The 18,049-nt window shown below is 43.3% G+C and overlaps 5 protein-coding genes across 8 annotated transcripts; 4 read left to right on the top strand and 1 right to left on the bottom strand.

Annotated features, from left to right (window-relative positions):
• Positions 1–2,017: 2,017 nt before the first annotated feature.
• On the top strand, positions 2,018–4,274 carry LOC116212447 (probable xyloglucan endotransglucosylase/hydrolase protein B). The gene is made up of 5 exons (XM_031547068.1): positions 2,018–2,133; positions 2,241–2,436; positions 2,541–2,641; positions 2,751–2,944; positions 3,677–4,274. The coding sequence occupies exons 2-5, from the start codon at positions 2,247–2,249 to the stop codon at positions 4,074–4,076; spliced, it is 885 nt and encodes a 294-aa protein (XP_031402928.1). The 5' UTR covers positions 2,018–2,133; positions 2,241–2,246; the 3' UTR covers positions 4,077–4,274.
• A 1,444-nt stretch (positions 4,275–5,718) lies between these two features.
• On the bottom strand, positions 5,719–9,249 carry LOC116211382 (probable protein phosphatase 2C 39). 2 transcript variants are annotated; one of them, XM_031545743.1, is made up of 6 exons: positions 9,082–9,249; positions 8,755–8,876; positions 8,569–8,640; positions 6,667–7,797; positions 6,306–6,570; positions 5,719–6,216 (listed from the first exon to the last, which is right to left on the bottom strand). In XM_031545743.1, exons 4-6 carry the CDS (start codon positions 7,705–7,707, stop codon positions 6,089–6,091), a joined length of 1,434 nt encoding a protein of 477 aa, XP_031401603.1. In that variant the 5' UTR covers positions 7,708–7,797; positions 8,569–8,640; positions 8,755–8,876; positions 9,082–9,249; the 3' UTR covers positions 5,719–6,088. The 2 variants fall into 2 exon arrangements, with proteins under 2 accessions (XP_031401603.1, XP_031401601.1); XM_031545741.1 differs by lacking the exon at positions 9,082–9,249 and having other exon boundaries at positions 5,762–6,216; positions 8,755–9,023.
• A 2,211-nt stretch (positions 9,250–11,460) lies between these two features.
• LOC116211580 (60S ribosomal protein L21-2) lies at positions 11,461–12,679 on the top strand. Its single transcript, XM_031546030.1, has 2 exons — positions 11,461–11,784; positions 12,272–12,679. The coding sequence occupies exons 1-2, from the start codon at positions 11,548–11,550 to the stop codon at positions 12,527–12,529; spliced, it is 495 nt and encodes a 164-aa protein (XP_031401890.1). The 5' UTR covers positions 11,461–11,547; the 3' UTR covers positions 12,530–12,679.
• Positions 12,680–12,832: 153 nt separating this feature from the next.
• On the top strand, positions 12,833–15,270 carry LOC116211578 (UPF0481 protein At3g47200-like). 3 transcript variants are annotated; one of them, XM_031546028.1, is made up of 4 exons: positions 12,833–13,758; positions 13,951–14,319; positions 14,685–15,063; positions 15,171–15,270. In XM_031546028.1, the coding sequence occupies exons 1-3, from the start codon at positions 13,018–13,020 to the stop codon at positions 15,033–15,035; spliced, it is 1,461 nt and encodes a 486-aa protein (XP_031401888.1). In that variant the 5' UTR covers positions 12,833–13,017; the 3' UTR covers positions 15,036–15,063; positions 15,171–15,270. The 3 variants fall into 3 exon arrangements, with proteins under 3 accessions (XP_031401888.1, XP_031401889.1, XP_031401887.1); XM_031546029.1 differs by having other exon boundaries at positions 15,177–15,270; XM_031546027.1 differs by having other exon boundaries at positions 14,685–15,270.
• A 138-nt stretch (positions 15,271–15,408) lies between these two features.
• On the top strand, positions 15,409–17,255 carry LOC116212287. Its single transcript, XM_031546848.1, has 4 exons — positions 15,409–15,448; positions 16,317–16,654; positions 16,753–16,836; positions 16,890–17,255. Exons 1-4 carry the CDS (start codon positions 15,409–15,411, stop codon positions 17,253–17,255), a joined length of 828 nt encoding a protein of 275 aa, XP_031402708.1.
• The last annotated feature ends 794 nt before the right edge of the window (positions 17,256–18,049 follow it).

Raw genomic sequence — 18,049 nt, forward strand, 5'->3', positions numbered from 1 at the left:
GTAAATAAATCAAATGAAGAACCACAACCTCATCTCTCATTATATATCCTGATGCAAGCGATCAGATCTGGGGTATTGTCGTTTTTGTGTTTTGACACGTAATATTGATCATCTAGGAAGCCGATAAGGCCTTATAAATGAAGCTGCATCATTCTAGTGGCTGGACCCTTTTCCGTTCATTTAATTTCATTCATGTAATTCAACTCATAGCCTGCCATCGCACATAAATGCATTGCATTATCCGGCTGAGATAAACATTACAAAGAATGGGACCTTGGGGCCTTTGTCCTACTCCTAGAAAACCAGAAATCTCGGGGTTGTGAAAACCCCTCCAGGAAAAAAAAAAAATGATAAGGAGACTGTCTGCATTTTCTTTTTATTTTTTTTCAATGTATATTTTGATATGTAAAAATTCAATGAATCTGACTAATTCTATTTGAATGGAATTAGTTCATTAAAACTTTTATAATATGATTTTTTTTTAAATTTTTTATAAGATTTGAATTTAAAGAGAAGAAAAATCAAACCATTTAATCAATTCACAGAAGTGCCTGCTTTTTTACAACAGCAGTGAGGCACCACTTTGCTTAAAGATCTGTGTCTGATTTTTTGAACTATTTTGAATTGGGAAAGAGATGAGCAGATGCAGCCAATGAAGGGAGAAGAAGACAAAAGGGGTCGAGCGGCGAGGCAATAGCAGTCCTTTTAAGACATGTTTTGGCCCATCCTCTGGTGCTTGCTTCCAGCTTTACAGCCACCGGCAACATTGATATCTGTAATTTCAATTATTACAAATTTCATGTTATTAATAAGAGAGATGCAAAATAGATACAAAAAGGAACAATAGATAGATACGAGAAGTTCATCGGCGAGAATCAGACGGAGAATCTCTTAGTTTTAAATGGAAGTGTTAATTGTTGATTGTATCCGTTTTCGATATCAATTACAATTCGTAAATAGAACGTGTTAAAAATAGAATGGAGGAAAAATATTTATGGGAAGTGGGCCCAGTGTTCATGGCCGACTGTCTCTTTGCATCCACAACCACAGGATGTTCACATTTTCTATAGGTTGTTCTTTTTAACCTTTATACTTTTTATGTGTAACTAAAACATTATATTTCTACACGTCTACTGAATAATCAACTCAATGTATTACTTGAGATGAACATTCTTCTAAAGGCATTACGAAATTTATTTGTGCAAAGTAAAACGTTTACAAACCGATGAAATGTTAGGTGTATTTCATACACCATCTTTTATCAAGAGAATGGACGAAACAAAACAATAACAGATCGATGAGGATGTGAACAAGACAGGAAGTAATTGAGAGCGAGATTCGTGCTGTGAACAACCGTTTAACCAACCATTTATATGCAAATGAATAAGGGGTGTCCGTTGAACATCAATGTGCCGAAATATCTACACACTATGTGAAGAAAATTTCTCATAGAACACACAGAGATTAATTGACATGTATGCACAATGATGTTATATGGAATATATATATATATATATATGTATGTATAGTTAGCAAGCTCCTGAAAAGAGTGATTCCGCAATATTGTTTGCGACTAGATGATCGAATCCACTTTCCTAAACAGTTGGAAACTCGACGAGGATCGCCGTTGTGTCCTCGCATATGTTCGTTGCACAAGCCTCATATGTACACCACCAACCAAACCAAACCAAACCTTAGCCTGGCAGTGTTTCTCCTGGGATGATCTTTACAGGCCGCACAGTTCCCTTCCCATCCTCTCGTTTCGTCGAAATCACTGCCAAACTCCAATCAGAGACCGGTCGTCTTTAAAGCTCAAAAACAGTGTAATGTGCCAGAGGGAAATAATTGCACTCCTCACCCGCCTGCAAGATAGCTGTAATGCCACTAACCCAATTATCAATTAATTATTATTATTCATGACAAAACAATTAAAAATATTTTTCAAATTTCACACGAGCCTTCAATAATTCCTTCTTCCCCCACTGTTTAGGATAAATCCTTCTCCTCCCCCCCCCCCCCCCCCCCCCCCTACTTAAACCCCTTCACCCCCCTTCATTCAAACCATTCCTCCCCTCTCCTCCTCCTCCCTCTCTCTCTCTCTCTACATTCTCTCCGTGACTGAACTCTCACTGGGTAATGCTTCCTCTTGTTCTTGTTCTTGTGTTTGGAAGTCTGTTTATTGGTCACATTTTACATTGTTCTGACCGTTTCATGTTTCTCTTGGGCTTGTGATGTTGCAGAGGAAGATGGGTTCTCAGACATGGGCTGTGCTTCTCTGTGTGGCGCTGTTCATGGTGTCGGGTGCAATGGGGGCTGCCCCGAGGAGGCCCGTGGCTGTCCCGTTCGGGAGGAACTACGTGCCCACTTGGGCCTTCGACCACATCAAGTACTACAACGGCGGCTCCCAGATTGAGCTCCACCTCGACAAATACACCGGTACCGGCAATTAACCTCTGCTCTTTCTCCTCTCATTCCCAGCAGCATTGCGTGCTTTCTGTTCATAAAAAAAGTTGGCATCTTTTGGGTGTTTGCGAATGAAGGGACCGGGTTCCAGTCGAAGGGATCATACCTGTTCGGGCATTTCAGCATGGACATCAAGCTGGTTCCTGGGGACTCTGCTGGGACAGTCACTGCTTTCTACGTGAGTTGTGCATTCTTAGCTCAGCAGTTTAAAGTTTGGATTCTCACTTGTCGGGTGTGGCGGTCTGATTTCAGCCGTGCCTTATATCCTTTTCCAATTAATTCTGCAGCTGTCCTCGCAAAACTCAGAGCACGACGAGATAGACTTCGAGTTCTTGGGGAACAGGAGCGGGCAGCCCTACATTCTGCAGACGAATGTGTTCACTGGTGGCCAAGGGAACAGAGAGCAGAGGATATATCTCTGGTTCGATCCCGCCAAAACCTTCCACCGCTACTCTGTCCTCTGGAACATGTACCAGATAGTGTGAGTACTTCTTCACACTTAATCATGAAATTCTGCTAACATGTTGAGTTCCTTCATTGCCCATTTTTATATCAGATGATTCCCCTTATTGCTTGCTTTCTAAAATGTGTTTTCAAAGTTTCCATTTTCCACTCATGGGAGAAGTCGGGAACTTGTCAGGAAATGAAGCGAGAACATCTTTTGCAGCCTTATTCCTTCATTTCTTTCCCTGGAAAAATTGAAACTTTAAGCAAGAAATCAAGAGCTGCGGTCACATCAGTCACCGAAACACTGTCCTATTATGGATCCAGCTCATCCCTCTCTCTCTCTCTCTCTCTCTCTCTCTCTCTCTGAGCATAGTAAATGCATATCTCCTGACAAGAAGTTGGATTCTTTACACCCAACGAGTGATCTAATCGGTGAAGGGTCTATCTTCCCGTAACAGTTGTGGATCCTTGCGGGTCATGATGGTTGTTAAACTTGCTTTTGACAAACCTTTCCAAACGATGAATCCCTACATCAACTTTTCAAAAGTGTGACGAATCCGCTGTTCTTTTTAATCGATGAGTATGAATATTTTATGTGGCCATCCGAGCACAGTACTGTGATGGGCATCTATTGTTTGTGGGGACCCGAGAAATCCTATTTCTAGACCTTTCTTAGGACCCATAATCGTGCCGTGATCGGGTCGGGTAGCTCTGTCCGGATGTAACCCGGTCCTTCTGAACTAATCTCTTCCACGTCTTTGGGCAGGTTCTTTGTGGACGATGTCCCTATTAGGGTGTTCAAGAACAGCAAGGACCTCGGGGTGAGGTTCCCGTTCAACCAGCCGATGAAGATGTACTCGAGCCTGTGGAATGCCGATGACTGGGCCACCAGGGGAGGCCTTGAGAAGACGGACTGGTCCAAGGCCCCATTCGTGGCAGCCTACAGGGGGTTCCACATAGATGGGTGCGAGGCCTCGGTCGAGGCCAAGTTCTGCGCCACCCAGGGCAGGAGGTGGTGGGACCAGAAGGAGTTCCAGGACCTCGACGGGCTTCAGTACCGGAGGCTCCAGTGGGTCCGCCAGAGGTTCACTATCTACAACTACTGCACGGACCGCTCGCGTTTCCCGACCATGCCCCCCGAGTGCAGGAGGGACCGTGATGCGTGATCCCTCCACGAGGATTTACGCATTTGTTATATATATTCATTCATAAGGATTCATACCTCCATAAGTCTTATTGATGTATTATTGCCTACCGAGTGAACTCATACCTTGTGAGCCTTGTAATGTGAGTTGCTTATTCCATTACTATAGTTGTGCTCCCTAAGTTAATGGAAATAACAAGAACATGATTGTTTCTAAGCTCGTGAATATTGCATTAATCTCGTGCTTTTCTTCCGCTTCCAATTGAGGAGACTCGTGTGATTCCGACCTTTACAATCCAATTTATGCCTAACTATTGTAGCATTTTCAATGGACAGATTTTCGTCTCCTTGTCACTATTTTTCTTCACAGGGGCCCCCTCTTATAGTACTTTGCTATGATGAGTCCTCATGTTGTGTCATAAAGTTGATGCCTTGTTTCCATCTTTGCCAATTTTAGTCTAAGCAAATCGATGATGTTTGGTGGATAAAGGGAGTATTGATCCCTTTCATCACTTTCGTTGCATTGTCGCGTAGTCATGAAATGCAAGAGCCCCTATGGTCCCGGGGCAGTAAACTCCTTGCAACTATGTGCTGTTGTAATTTCAACCTACTGAAGGTTCTTAGGAGAAATCATGCGGAAGCAACTCTGCTAACGAGCCATGGACCGATTATCGTTTATCATGTATATGGAACTAGAACGTTGCAACTGCATAGAGTAGTACACCAATTACTTTACTTTGATTCCATCTCCGACTCGAACCTTTGCACAGGAAGACATGTTTGGTGGGAACACCGTGGAGGAGTGGCTCGACATTTACATAAGAAAGAAGCGATTAAGCACATTGATATGATAGAATTCAGACGTTGTGTCTTTTGCTTTGTTAATTTTTTTCTCCTCCTGGCCCGGTGGTGTTTCCGGGGCCATTCGATCAATGAAATGAGAGCGCAGAATCGAACTCTACTTATCAAAACCTCATTGTCCAAACACTTTGTGTACATATATATATATATATATTATATATATATACAAGATGTCGATCTTTCATCATAATTAACGTAAGGGCAAGTATTAAGTAAGATTAGATGAATTCTGAAAGGCCTTCGTACTGAGAATTTATTTGGGGCTCCAAGCCCTAACTTGGGACCGATTAGCAACTATGGCTCTGTTCCATCAGACCAGGCCCACCAATTATGTGTGTATCCATGTGCATACCTAAACGTGGATGAGGAGAAAAGCCTATTTATGTCGAGTAAAGTCATACATTAGGGTCTATACATTTCTATATTTAATAGGCTAAAACTAAGGACGTCGACATCTTTAGTACAACAATGGTTTTGATACTAACCGAAACCTATATCCCATGCTCGGTGAGGGCGAGGGGTTGGAGTATGGCCGTAGGAAGTAATAAAGTGTCCATGAGAACGGAATCTAGAGGGGGAAAATGTTTGGCGATCAAGGAACCGGCATTTACCCATGAACTGTCCAATCGTCTTTTTTAGTCGTTGAAAGTACTTTTATACAAAGTTGAAAGATGATTATGATTGGAGGGTACTAACGATAGATGAACCCATGGTTGATTTATGAACATCGAGAGCATTCATGGGACGTTTCCGCCGGTGCCGATGCTATAGTGGTTTGCAATGGGGAGATGGGATTGATCATAGAACAAAGTAGAAAGGCCAATATAATTCATGCCATGGTAGGGGTCATAGCTAATAATCCTGCTACCTTGATCAATCAAACAGTACTATCAAATCACTGGCCACATGAGCTGCATCAAATTCACATATATACAACTATTGTGGGCCAGACAGATCTCCAACTTAACCGATGGATCGAGTTGTAACTAGAATAGTTCGATTTCAAGAAACATAGCAGCAAATCGCTAGTGTATTCAAATTATTTGGAAAAGGTTTATATACTAGAGAAGCCATATGCTTCTCCAAGTGTATTCTAAGCGCCAAATGCAGTAGTGATTAAAATGACTGCCCCACCTTTTATTGACGGAATACCGTGAAAGACCGTTTTGACTGTTACAGGGAAGTTGAAGCAGTCGATGTCCGCTGTTTGTTCCCAAGTATAATCACTATAACGGTCACGTCATCATGGTACTTCCTTCTCCTTCCTACTGGAACGGTCAAAAGCTCTTCGGTGCTGAAACCTGAAAGAGAACACGAAGTGGTCGCATGAGGAAAGTCGATCTTTTAACAGAAATTTTATATGTGTGATGAGATAATATGAAGTTATTACCTGCACTATCAGCTGCTCGTTGAACAAGCCGTTCAACAAGATGCTTTGCAGGATCACCAGACGGGTTCTGCTGGATGAAGAAGTGTACTAGCTGCACGACCTCATCATTACTGAAGAAGTCAAACAAACCATCGCTTCCAAGAATGATGAAGTGATCGTTGTCTGAAACTCTGTGGCTTATGGTGAAGGGTTCAGAGTAAACATAAGGAGGACTGCACAGGTTCTGGATCCGGAGTATGCCCATCAGCATATCGTTCATTTTGCTCTGCAAAAGATGAGAAAGAAAGTTGCAGGTTAAGTCTAAAGAAAACCAAATTCCTGATGATGACATAACAGTTACAGACGAGGAGAGTTCGATTACCTCTTTAAGGTACCCGACCCCTAAAGCTCGAGTCAATTTCAACTTTCCCTTCAAACGTCCGTTATAGATCGGACGAGGATCATTGGGGTGATCAGCGACAACCTTCATCTGTTCAGACTCGTTGTCAACAGTATGAGTTTCTGTGAGCTGCACTGCCATCAGTGGTTTCCCCTCTTTGACTCCTGTGGCCAAAATCGCCCTGCTATCTCCTAAATTCAGAATGTAAATATCACTCATATAAAGGAGTGCCACCAGCACACATGATCCTACCGAAACAAGATCGGGTCGATCCTCCATTTCCTGCTCCACCATGTGGAGGAACTTACTCTCTGCCAGAGCAATAGCATCTTTGAGGCAATCTATCACCCCTCTCTGGAAAAATTCGGCTTCGGAAGAAAGGGAAGATTGGAGCTCCTTGGAACGCCACTCGAGGTTATGAAGGGAGCATGCTATGCTGTCATAGAGAGTTCCAGCCAAGAAATCGGCTGCATCTCGCCCATTAAACCCATCGTAAATCCCACAGAATAGCCATCCATTCTCCTCCGAGCATACAGCTTGGACTCGGTCTTCCCCAGCAGCTCCTCCTGCTGTCTGTGCATCCACCGCATTGAGGAAGCTCGAGGACTCACTTCTCGCAGGAGCACTTCGAGGCTTGGATATTTTCGCTTCAGTATCGAGAATCTCGAGGTCCAAGCGTGAGAGAGATGGAGATGAAGACAACCTCCGGAACGAGTTGGGGGAATCGATGCTTGGGAGGATTTCATCCCCAATGATTCCATTGCAGATCTTTGTGTTTGCCAAGGTGGCATTTGCACTGAGGGCCGCGCCAGACAAGCAGGAGAAGGAGCTACTCCGAGTCTTCAGTTCAGAATGCCACGTCATCAAGACCCCTTCTCCTAAGGTGTTGGGATCATCTAGCTCTTCTTCCACGAGAGAGCTACTGGAATAGCTCGTGCGATTGCATTGATAGCCAAAACTGACATTCAGTTCTCTCGCGGGCATGGGGATGTCGACACTTAGCTTCCTCACAACGTTCCTCATACGGGTGAAAGATATCAACGATAATAGAGTCTGATAGAAAGGTTGCTAAAGGCAGAGCTTCAGGCATTTAGCTACTGAGAGAAGCTGGGTCTGCAGATCAACCAGGAAGGTAATGAAAAATCTCTTCCACGAAAGGCCAAGATATGTTCACCGATTATTATTCTCTCTTTCACAAAAGCCCGTGGAAAAATAATGAATAGAGAAATCAAGGCTTTCCATAGAAATTCCAAGATTGACAGCACATTTTACTCCATTCTCGGTAAAGCTTTCAATCACGTAATGGAAATAAATCTTGGACGCAGACTCGTATTTGCCAGCTGGGGGAAAAAGAGAGAGAGAGAGAGAGAGAAGGTTTTTATAAGACATACATTTTCATGAACAAATTGAAGATTTCCAGCATATTTTTCGGCTTTCCAAACAAGGTTGTTTACGGAAATACTTTCAAATAAAGCTAATCAGTGGTCGGTACTTCAGAAAGAACACGCAAGCACCTGAAACCTATGCGAGTACCAAAGAACCCACTTTAAGGGAAACATTCAGAACTAAGGAAGAACTGTAATCATCTCATGTCCCACTCCATTAAAGCAGGACTACGCAGAATAGAAGTTTCTATCTTAATCAGAATCCCACTAATAGCTACCCAAACCAACAAACTTTGATTTTTTTTCCTTTGTTTTTTTTTCATTTTTTTTACTTTTTGATGAGCAAAGATTAGTCAGTAGACACTAAAACTATCCACACAAGCATGTAATCCAATCCCTTATTCTTTACAAAATGATGTAGAAGATCAAGCCAATATAATCAGATAAGGAAATTCCACAAACTTGCTCAGGGAATAAGAGTCGGTTTAAATCCACAAACCTGCTGAGAAAATGGGATTGTTCTCAACAGATGAGCCCATGACTGCCAATTGATCGAAGTGCCCAGAAAGTCCTGCATATTGCACCATGAGGGGAGAAGAAGAAAAGATTAATTCAATTATGAAAACCCATCACAGACATTCCTTCATCAAAGTGTTCAGCTACATCAATAAACACGAGACAGTACCCCCGGTTCCATTGTTTAAAGGACAAGCCCAAACAGAGAGAAGGGCATCTCGGATTTCCCCATCAATGTCTTCCACCGTCTCTCCTAATTCCAAAACAATAGGATACCCTGCAGATATTTACCTACACAGAAGAAGCAAAAATAAGAGAGAGGCACGCAATTGAGATAAGTAATAGAACAAGCTTTCCCCGATAACAAGTGTGGGGAATAAAGAACAGATGTTTAGGTTGTCCCGGAAGCTGATTCTTCTATGAAACTATGAGCAAGAACTACTGAATTCGGACAAGCAGCAAAAGATTCTTCCTTTTATACACAGGAAAAACTCACAATTGAGCTGAAGCCAATCAGCTGCTCGCAGAACCCGAAACCGTGAGCGAATCTTCGGATTGGGGCATTGAAAGACAGAGTATTGGGGACCGTGGAACCAAAAAAGATATGGAACGAGCTGCGATTGGTGGAGATCGGGGAAAAAGGAAGCAATTGTTTATTGTCCCAACACAGTTCCAAAGTGATTTATTAATCAAGCTGACATTTTTGTGGCGGAAGAGGACAAAATGGGGAAAAAACAGAGAGAGCGCTGAGGTTGGGGCCGGATGGTGGGGCCCCAGGCCCACACCCGCCCTCCATGGCTGTCCCTGTCATGGCGTCCTCTGAAGCTCTAACGAGTCAGCTTCCCATCCTCGACGGGTGAAACTGTGAAACTGAAGAGAAGAGGTCAAAACTGAAAAATCAATATCTTGGGTAAATTTGATTTTGCCCCCACTTAAGTTCCTGTTGTATCATGCTATGCTCCCCGAGTATCGTTTCTGTCAATCAAAGGACCGGTTCGGGCATCAACTTGGCCATGATGCTTCCGGTGACTCCTTGAACCCGAGTTGTAAATAAAGTTCGCCCGCATAAAAATATTTTACCAAATGTAACATATGTCATAGTTAAACTGAATATTCATAACGTATCTTAATTTTATACTAGAGACGGAAACCGTTGCGCATATAGTTTTACTTTACTACATTTGATCTTATTTTTAGTCTTTTGTCTTGAGCCCCTTTAAAAAGACATATATACCGCAACAGAGCTTCAATTCTGATCTCCGTTAATTCCTCTCCCTCTCTGTTATGTTATGTACCGGATAAATTTTAGCGTTCCAGAAGCTACGAGTTAGAGTCGACTGATGGCGATACTTTTCCGGAGGCTCGCGAACAATGAAACAAAATTATGCAAAAGTCCAAGGCAAAAAACGCCAGCAGATAGCGAAAGAGGGAGTTTTCATTAATTAAGTTCGTAGAAGAAGAAGATCACGCCAAAGATTGCAGCGGCCATAGTCCTCTTTTGGACGATGTAAACTATTGACAGAGATGTTCAACTAAATGGAGATAGGCCATAACAGACGCATTGATTAGTCGTAATCACCATAATTAGCACATATTTTAATTCGGGTTTTCGTATCTGAGATCGGTTAGCTGTGTCAGATATATGAATAAGAAGGGCATGTGGCTTTGATCGGGTTTTCTCTGTGTTGTGTTGCTTCATTATATGTATTGGTTGTGGCTTTAGCACAACTTGAAAGGGCAACTACCCCAATTTCATGATTGAACTAAAGCCATCAATACGGTGGATCCGAATCGGGGATTGGGATGACGATTTTGATGTCAACGAGACGACTTGAGGAAGTTTCATTACGATGACATGGGACGATCATGTGTGAAATCTATATCCCACCAAGACATCCTTGCACCAGTTAATTTTTTGATTGTTGAAATTCTAATTTGAAGAGTTGACATTATTGAAATATCTATGCCGATTGGATGGCCTGATGGAACCAGTTTCAGCTTCTTCCTTGCCCCTCTTTGGCCCCTAGAAGTTGCCATCAATCTCGAACTCTTGATGGAGCTAGAAGTAACCCCACCAAACATGACCAAGCACTGTTAAGATGGAGATTATAGAACTAAATCTTACTTTGCTTATGATAATCATTCTATGGATGTGGCCTCTACAATCTTCATTTTATCATAGAATTCCATTCATTTAAAAACGAAAAAGTTAGATATGACGGGAACTGTCCGATCCCTTCAGATGGACAACAATAGCTCACTGACCGATGCAACGGTTATGTTCTCTTCCATCCCGTTGTCTCCTTCGTAGCCTTGCCGGAAGCAGTTGAACCCCGACAGAAATGATTCCCACTAAACTATTTTGGATTGTTGCCTTGTTTGGAAATGAAGTTGAGTTTAACTCAACTCCACTCCAACTATATATATTTAATTGGGTTGTAATAATAAGGTGGAAGGAAAAAATAAAAAAAAATAATGAATAGTTGAGAGAGTAATGATTGCGTTATTGAATCGTGGAAAAAAAATGAATAGTTGAGAGAATTTAACATTAAAAATTGAATTGAATGGTAGTTAAGATAAAAAAAAAATTTAAAAGAAAAAAGTATTAATTGTGTCGTCGAATTAAAGATAAGTGTAATAGAATAAAAAAGAATTACTCCAAAACCAAACAAGGTTAATTACTTGGATAGGACCAGCACCCAAGCAAACCAACAATTAATGGGCCGGGCCTGAGAAGGCTTGCAGTCATGGACCTTTTGCCCACTTCTGTGGGCTTCTCCTTCACTGTGTGGCCCAATAGATAGCAAACAGGCCAGCCCAATAGAAGCCGCTCGCGGGCCGGGGCATGCCGGACGTATAAAGTAAGCTCGAGGAGTAGCTAGGGTTTCTCTGTGAGTTCGAAGCAAAGGCAGCAGCGGAGGCGGAAGCGGTAGCAGAGGGGAAGGAGTGAAAAGCAGGAAAGATGCCGGCGGGACACGGGGTGAGATCGAGGACGAGGGACCTGTTCTCAAGGCCGTTCAGGAAGAAGGGCTACATTCCCCTCACCACCTACCTCAGGAACTACAAGATCGGCGACTACGTCGACGTCAAGGTTAATGGCGCCGTCCACAAGGGCATGCCCCACAAGTTCTACCACGGTCGCACTGGCCGCGTCTGGAACGTCACCAAGCGCGCCATCGGCGTGGAGATCAACAAGCAGGTCGGATTGCTCATTCATTTGTGATTGTTCATCGAGGCATATGAAGTTACTGGATTGCTGTTTAGTTGAAATGCCGTGCTTGATTTTGTGCCAGTGTTAGTTAATTGCTTCGTTTTGGTTCATTATATTTTAAGATCGTCTCTTTGAATCTACATTTTGCTAAAGAAATCGAAAGGCTTTTGTCATTTAATCATGTAAAAAAGTTGAATTTCGTGTTAATTTGTCGATTGCTTGAACTGACAAGTGATCGTAGTGCCGTTGATGGGCCTTTTGTGTAAGAAAATCACCTCTATCTGCCACGCAATAGGACAATTCGCTCTGTTGATGTCGAAAAGTTGGGAAATTTCCATGTAATATCAGAAAAACCTCAGATAGCGATCAATTGGACATCCCCGATACGAACTTTAACAGAGAGACTTTCATTCTTTACTTATCTAACCTTTCGAGTTGTGTTTCCCTTAATTTTCGGTTGGGTGCTGCTTTTCAGGTTGGAAACAGGATCATAAGGAAGAGGATTCACGTCCGGATTGAGCATGTTCAGCCGTCTCGGTGCAATGAGGACTTCAAGCTGAGGAAGATCCAAAATGACAAGCTCAAGGCAGAGGCCAAGGCTCGTGGGGAGAAGATCAGCACCAAGAGGCAACCTCAAGGTCCCAAGCCCGGGTTCATGGTTGAGGGAGCTACCCTGGAAACTGTCACTCCGATCCCGTACGATGTTGTCAATGACTTGAAGGGCGGATACTAATTTGCGTGCTTGTATCCCCTAGCGAGCTTCTTTCTTTTTGTTTTGGGAGTCTATATCATCCAGTTCGTGCTTTTTCCTGCAATATGAGAAACGAAGTTGCACTTTTTTGTTTTACAATCGAATCTATCTTCTAGTTCCATTTCCTGGTCAGTCATGTCATGTCTATATTTATCATTCATTCACGGAAGCAAGCTTGTTCCGTTCGAATCTTGCGGTAAATACTTCCTAGAGGAGTTTATGATAAAGGGAATATTTCTTTGAGTGAATGCATGAAAAAGAGTTGTCCGAACAAATTGAGAAAAGAGAGTAGCCTTACTTTTGTTCGAGTTGCAAAAACAAATGATTGCGCATACCTTTGGACCGAAGAAAGAGATATCTGAAACCTCTTTATCTCCAGTTATCCTCCGATAATAAAGGTAATAAAACGGGACAATTCCGCTTTGCGGTCTCATGCCCTGTTTGAGAAGCATAGAGAAGCTACAGAGGCAATGGCAGCAGAAGCGGACTCGACAGTCAAATTCAGCGAAGATCTCAGGATCATGCCTAGTGCGGATGCAGAAGCCGAGTGTGAGATACCTGTCGAAAGAAAAAATGCAGCAATGTTTGAGAAGCACAGAGAACACGAGCCAATGGCAGCAGAAGCGAACTGGATAGTCGAAGTCATCGGGGATATTCCTAATGCACAAGCAGAAGCAGAATGCTGGAAGGAGTGGTCGATATACAAACTGCCGGCCTGTGTCACGGCTTTAAAACCGAAAGCTTACTCACCTCAGGCCGTCTCTTTTGGCCCTTACTCACCTCAGGCTGTCTCTTTCGGCCCTTACCACCATGACGAAAAACACCTGAAGCCCATGGAGGAGCACAAGGTCCGCGCCCTTCGCCACTTCCTCAAGAGGTCGAAGCGGCCGTCCTACCTCTTCGATAGGGCTGTACGCGAGGTGCTGCCAGATCTAATGGCCTGTTATCACCCCCTTGATTGGAAGTGGGAGGATGACAAGGACGCCTTCCTGAAGATTATGATACTAGATGGGTGTTTCATGCTGGAGATCCTACGTACTGGAACCGACACAGTCAATGATTATGCCCCGGACGACCCGATCTTTAGTAAGCACGGGGAGATCAATATAATGCCGTACATACAAAGGGACATGCTGATGCTTGAGAATCAACTGCCGATGTTGGTACTGGAAAAGCTGCTTGCTGTTGAAAATGAAACTGGCAACTCAAAGGTTAGGCCTGTTGATACCTTTTTCCTTGTTCTTGTTCTTAATGTTTTAGAGAACACAAAGCAGTTCTCATGGAGTACTCTGCAGCAACTCCGTACGGACTAAAAACCGAAGAGGTGGAAGTTTTAGGTGGCGGAATCCATTTTGAGTTTGGAATTTCAGGAAATCATTTGAGTCTGTTTGGCTTCGGTGCAGGATGAAGAAGTTGTCAACCAGCTTATACTGAAGTTCTGCTGTCCCCACATGCCTATTGTGAAGATGGGCAAATGCCTGCACTTGCTGGATGTCGTCAGGAGGAGGCTCCTTCATGAGGGCCCAAGCAAGATGACCCGCCGGCGCAAGTCGGATATGGCACGAAAGGATGGGTACGAGATTATCCGGTCGGCCACAGAGCTTGTTGAGGCAGGAATCAAGTTCAAGAAGAGCAAGACTAAGAGCTTGAGGGACGTCTCGTTCAGTAGAGGAGAACTGAGTCTCCCTGTCACAGACGTGGATGACACGACTGAGTCCATGTTTCTCAACCTCATCGCCTTTGAGCGCTTCCACATAAGGGCTGGGAATGAGGTGATGATCTTTTTTTTTTAGAACTAAATTTTTTATTCTTTTCCTAACCATGAGCGCTACACGTCTTTTTCTATTAATTTTGACAGAAAAATAACGGTAGGGCCCGGGGAATGAGGTGATGATCTCATTCTTATATAACTATTATTCTGTTTTTTCGATAAAGAACATACATGGATCCGGGTGAACAACATAATCACCCGAATCTATCTTTTATGTAATGAACTATTCACACCCAAATCCATGTTTATATCACAACCATAGCCGATGGCCTGATATGACTCGATCAGGAGGACAGAGAACTGTGTGCTTCTTGCTCCAACTCATTCGATACTGAGATTCTTAATTCTGTGCCTCGTTTGCATCAGGTTTCCTCGTACATATTCTTCATGGACAAGATCATAGACAATGAGAGGGACGTTGCCCTGCTCCACTCCAGGGGCATCATAAAGAATGCGATGGGGAGCGACAAGGAAGTGGCTAAGTTATTCAACTCCCTGTCGAAGGACATCACACTTGATCCTAATTGCATCCTTGACGTGGTTCACAAGAAGGTCAACGGCTACTGTAAGAAGCCCTGGAACATGTGGAGGGCCAACCTCATCCACACCTACTTCAGGAGTCCGTGGGCCATGCTGTCCTTAATCGCTGCCATCTTCCTCTTTGCGCTGACTATCGTTCAGACATTCTACTCCATACTCGATTTCTACCAGAATTAGTCTTCTACACAAGACCTTCGACTATTGTGTATTGAGCTGAAACATATCTGCATAGATTCTTCTATGTTCTTTATATTTCTTCCTTTTTGCAATTATTTTCCTGATGGTGATCGTTTGCCTTTTGATTGGATTAAGTTTCAGGTTGTGTCAGTTGATACAAGGCCAACCTAATAAAGAAGCAGCTCACTTCCACATTTGATGCAGACTATCTCGAAAACAAAATTTCCCACCATAAGGGAGCAAAAAGCTTGACCTTTATTTTCGAACATCCTTGTTCTCGAATAGAGATTTTCAATTCAAATATTACTTCTTGTAGTTTAGTCAATGGTCGAGCATTAATAGAACAAAGCACAATGGTGTTTTCAGTGAATAAATGCAGCCACAATTTAAGCCTTCCCGAGCTGCTGCAATCGGTTAGTAGCTCTGTCGAATCTCCCGATGAAACACAATTCGATGGCATACACAATAGATAAATCCATCTGCTCCTTCAACCCATTCTGACCCCAATTAGACTCAACTGCCGTGCAAGAGAACTACGTGAGCCGTCAGGATCATTGTACTAGGAATGCTTATTTCATTGATTCAGATATACCTCGACAAAGAGGAAGAGGGAAAAACAAGGAGGGTCAAATAAAAACAGTACAAAGTTGTTCCGAGGATCATTACAGTAGAATCCTTGGAGGATTATTGGCAAGAGATTAGACTACGGGGACGTAGATTGTCAAGGCTTGCTTCCCCATCCGCTTTAGTATCGTGGTGGTGCGCCTGACCCCGATTGCATTAACCTGTGGAAAATTGGTTTCCCGGGAAATTGGAATGAAGATTTATCCAGAAAAAATAATCTAAAATAAAATGTATTACTTAATGGGGTTCAAAATGAGCAACTTTTCATATTTAGAAAAGATACAAAATGCCCAATGAAAATTACAAGCTCAGTCATGTCATGTGTATATTTATCGTTCGCTCACTGAAGCTCGGTTCCATTCGAATTGTGGTAAATACTTCCTATTCCTAGAGGAGTTTTATGATTGATAAGGGAATATTTCTTTGAGCGAATGGAAGAAAAAGATTTGTCCCTACAAATTGAGGAAAGAGAGTTTGGACCAAGAAAAGGGTATAGAATGGGACTATTCCGCATTGCGGCCTCATACCTTGTTTGAGAACCGAGAAGCACAGAGAAGCTACAGAGGCAAGTGCTGATGCAGAAGCAGTGTTTGAGAAGCGAAGAGAAGCTAATGGAAGCAGAAGCCTGGATAATCTAAGTCATCAATACTACTGCAGATGCAGAAGCATGCTTCAAGCGGGCCATATACAAACTGCCGGGCAATGTCATGAATATAAACCTGAAAGCTTACTGGCCTGCGGTTGTCTCTTTCGGCCCTTACCACCATGGCAAGGAACACCTGAAGCCCATGGAGGAGCACAAGGCCCGTGACCTCCGCCATTTCATCAAGAGGTCGAATGAGCCGTCTGACCATGCTGCCAGGGCTGGAGCCACTGTATGCGAGGTGCTGCCCAATCTAATGGCTTGTTACCACCTGCTTGATCAGAAGGGGCAGAATGACAAGGACGCATTCCTGCAGATTATGATCCTAGATGGGTGTTTCATACTGGAGATCGTACGTACAGGGACTGACAAAGTCAAGAATGATTATGCCTCGGATGACCCAATCTTTAGTAAGCAAGGAAATATCAAAATTGTGCTTACATAAAAAAGGACATGCTGAAGCTCGAGAATCAACTGCCGATATTGGTGCTGGAAAAGCTGGTTGCCGTTGAGAGAAAAACTGATGTCTTGGAGGTTTGGCCTGTTGGTACCTTTTTCTTTGTTCTTGTTTTTAATGTTTTTCCTAGAGAACACAAAGCAATTTACGCGGAGAGCTCTGCAGCAACTGTGTCCTGACTAAAAACCGAAGAGATGCAAGCTTTAGGTGGTGGAATCCTTTTCGAGACTGGAATTTCAGGAAAGGATTCGAGTCTCTTTTTGCCTCGGTGCAGGATGAAGAAGTTATCAACAAGCTTATACTCGAGTTTTGCTGTCCCCTCACAACGATCGTGAAGATGGGCGAATGCCTGCACGTGCTGGATGTCTTCTGGAAGAGGCTTGTGCATAAGGGTCCAAGCCATAAGACCAGCAATCGAAAGTCGTATATGGCACAAGATGGGTATGAGATAGTCCGGTCAGCTACAGACCTCATCGAGGCAGGCATCAAGTTCTAGAGGAGCGAGAGTAAGAGCTTGAGGGACATCTCGTTCAGTGGAGGAGTATTGAGGCTACCCTTCGTACTTGTGGATGACATGATTGAGTCCATGTTTCTCAACCCCATTGCCTTTGAGCGCTTCCAAGTTGCAGCTGGGAATGAGGTGATGATCTTACATAACTACTATTCTGATTTTTCAATAAAGAACATATATCCGGGTGAGCAAATTAATCAAGCCTCGAAAAGCCTTATCTCCTATTATCTTGCTAATTCACTTAGTGGATGGAAGTTACTTACCCATGGTCTCCCCCACTATAAACATTCCTATCTTCTTGTTGCGTCCAAATTATGCTCAAACTTTGCCTTTAAATAGAGGAGGCTTCACAGATTTGACACGCTCAATTAAACACCCAATATTGCTCTGTACCTTTTATCTTCAGCCCCTCGCAGCCCTTATCATAGGAGTAGCGGCAATGTAGGTAACCCTCGGCTCGTGGTGGCTAGGGCCTCGCCCTCAATGGTTCAAGCCAACGCTTGTTCGTGGCGGCAAGATCTTTGTCCTCAATGACTCGAGCAATCGAGCCCGTGGTGGCAAGTTCGTCTTGAACGTCTTCAACGACATCAGTCCATCTGGGTTCGAATCATCTAGGAGGTTAGAGTTCGATGTCACGGCCATTCGTCTCGAAGTCTCAACGCGGTACCAAGTCGGAGATCCTTCCTATTTATGTCAAATTTACCTTTTTTCCTCGTACTTGTGGATCATTCCTTCCTCGACGGTTTGAGCGCCCAAGTCGGAGATCCTCAGGCCTAAAC

The sequence above is a fragment of the Punica granatum genome, chromosome 6, assembly GCF_007655135.1.
Source record: "Punica granatum isolate Tunisia-2019 chromosome 6, ASM765513v2, whole genome shotgun sequence".
NCBI classification, from domain to species: Eukaryota; Viridiplantae; Streptophyta; class Magnoliopsida; order Myrtales; family Lythraceae; genus Punica; species Punica granatum.

Excerpts from the sequence above, each read along its gene's own strand:
- LOC116211578 (XM_031546027.1), top strand. The coding sequence starts at position 13,018 with ATGGCAGCAGAAGCGGACTCGACAGTCAAATTCAGCGAAGATCTCAGG. Across the intron at positions 13,759-13,950 it reads ATGAAACTGGCAACTCAAAG|GATGAAGAAGTTGTCAACCA; the intron begins GTTAGGCCTGTT and ends GCTTCGGTGCAG. Across the intron at positions 14,320-14,684 it reads ACATAAGGGCTGGGAATGAG|GTTTCCTCGTACATATTCTT; the intron begins GTGATGATCTTT and ends CGTTTGCATCAG.
- LOC116211580 (XM_031546030.1), top strand. The coding sequence starts at position 11,548 with ATGCCGGCGGGACACGGGGTGAGATCGAGGACGAGGGACCTGTTCTCA. Across the intron at positions 11,785-12,271 it reads GCGTGGAGATCAACAAGCAG|GTTGGAAACAGGATCATAAG; the intron begins GTCGGATTGCTC and ends GCTGCTTTTCAG.
- LOC116212287 (XM_031546848.1), top strand. The coding sequence starts at position 15,409 with ATGCAGCCACAATTTAAGCCTTCCCGAGCTGCTGCAATCG. Across the intron at positions 15,449-16,316 it reads TTCCCGAGCTGCTGCAATCG|ATGCAGAAGCATGCTTCAAG; the intron begins GTTAGTAGCTCT and ends ATACTACTGCAG. Across the intron at positions 16,655-16,752 it reads GGTGTTTCATACTGGAGATC|GACATGCTGAAGCTCGAGAA; the intron begins GTACGTACAGGG and ends TACATAAAAAAG.
- LOC116212447 (XM_031547068.1), top strand. The coding sequence starts at position 2,247 with ATGGGTTCTCAGACATGGGCTGTGCTTCTCTGTGTGGCGCTGTTCATG. Across the intron at positions 2,437-2,540 it reads CCACCTCGACAAATACACCG|GGACCGGGTTCCAGTCGAAG; the intron begins GTACCGGCAATT and ends TTGCGAATGAAG. Across the intron at positions 2,642-2,750 it reads GGACAGTCACTGCTTTCTAC|CTGTCCTCGCAAAACTCAGA; the intron begins GTGAGTTGTGCA and ends TTAATTCTGCAG.
- LOC116211382 (XM_031545743.1), bottom strand. The coding sequence starts at position 7,707 with ATGAGGAACGTTGTGAGGAAGCTAAGTGTCGACATCCCCATGCCCGCG. Across the intron at positions 6,571-6,666 it reads GGGTCGGGTACCTTAAAGAG|AGCAAAATGAACGATATGCT; the intron begins GTAATCGAACTC and ends CATCTTTTGCAG. Across the intron at positions 6,217-6,305 it reads ACGAGCAGCTGATAGTGCAG|GTTTCAGCACCGAAGAGCTT; the intron begins GTAATAACTTCA and ends GTTCTCTTTCAG.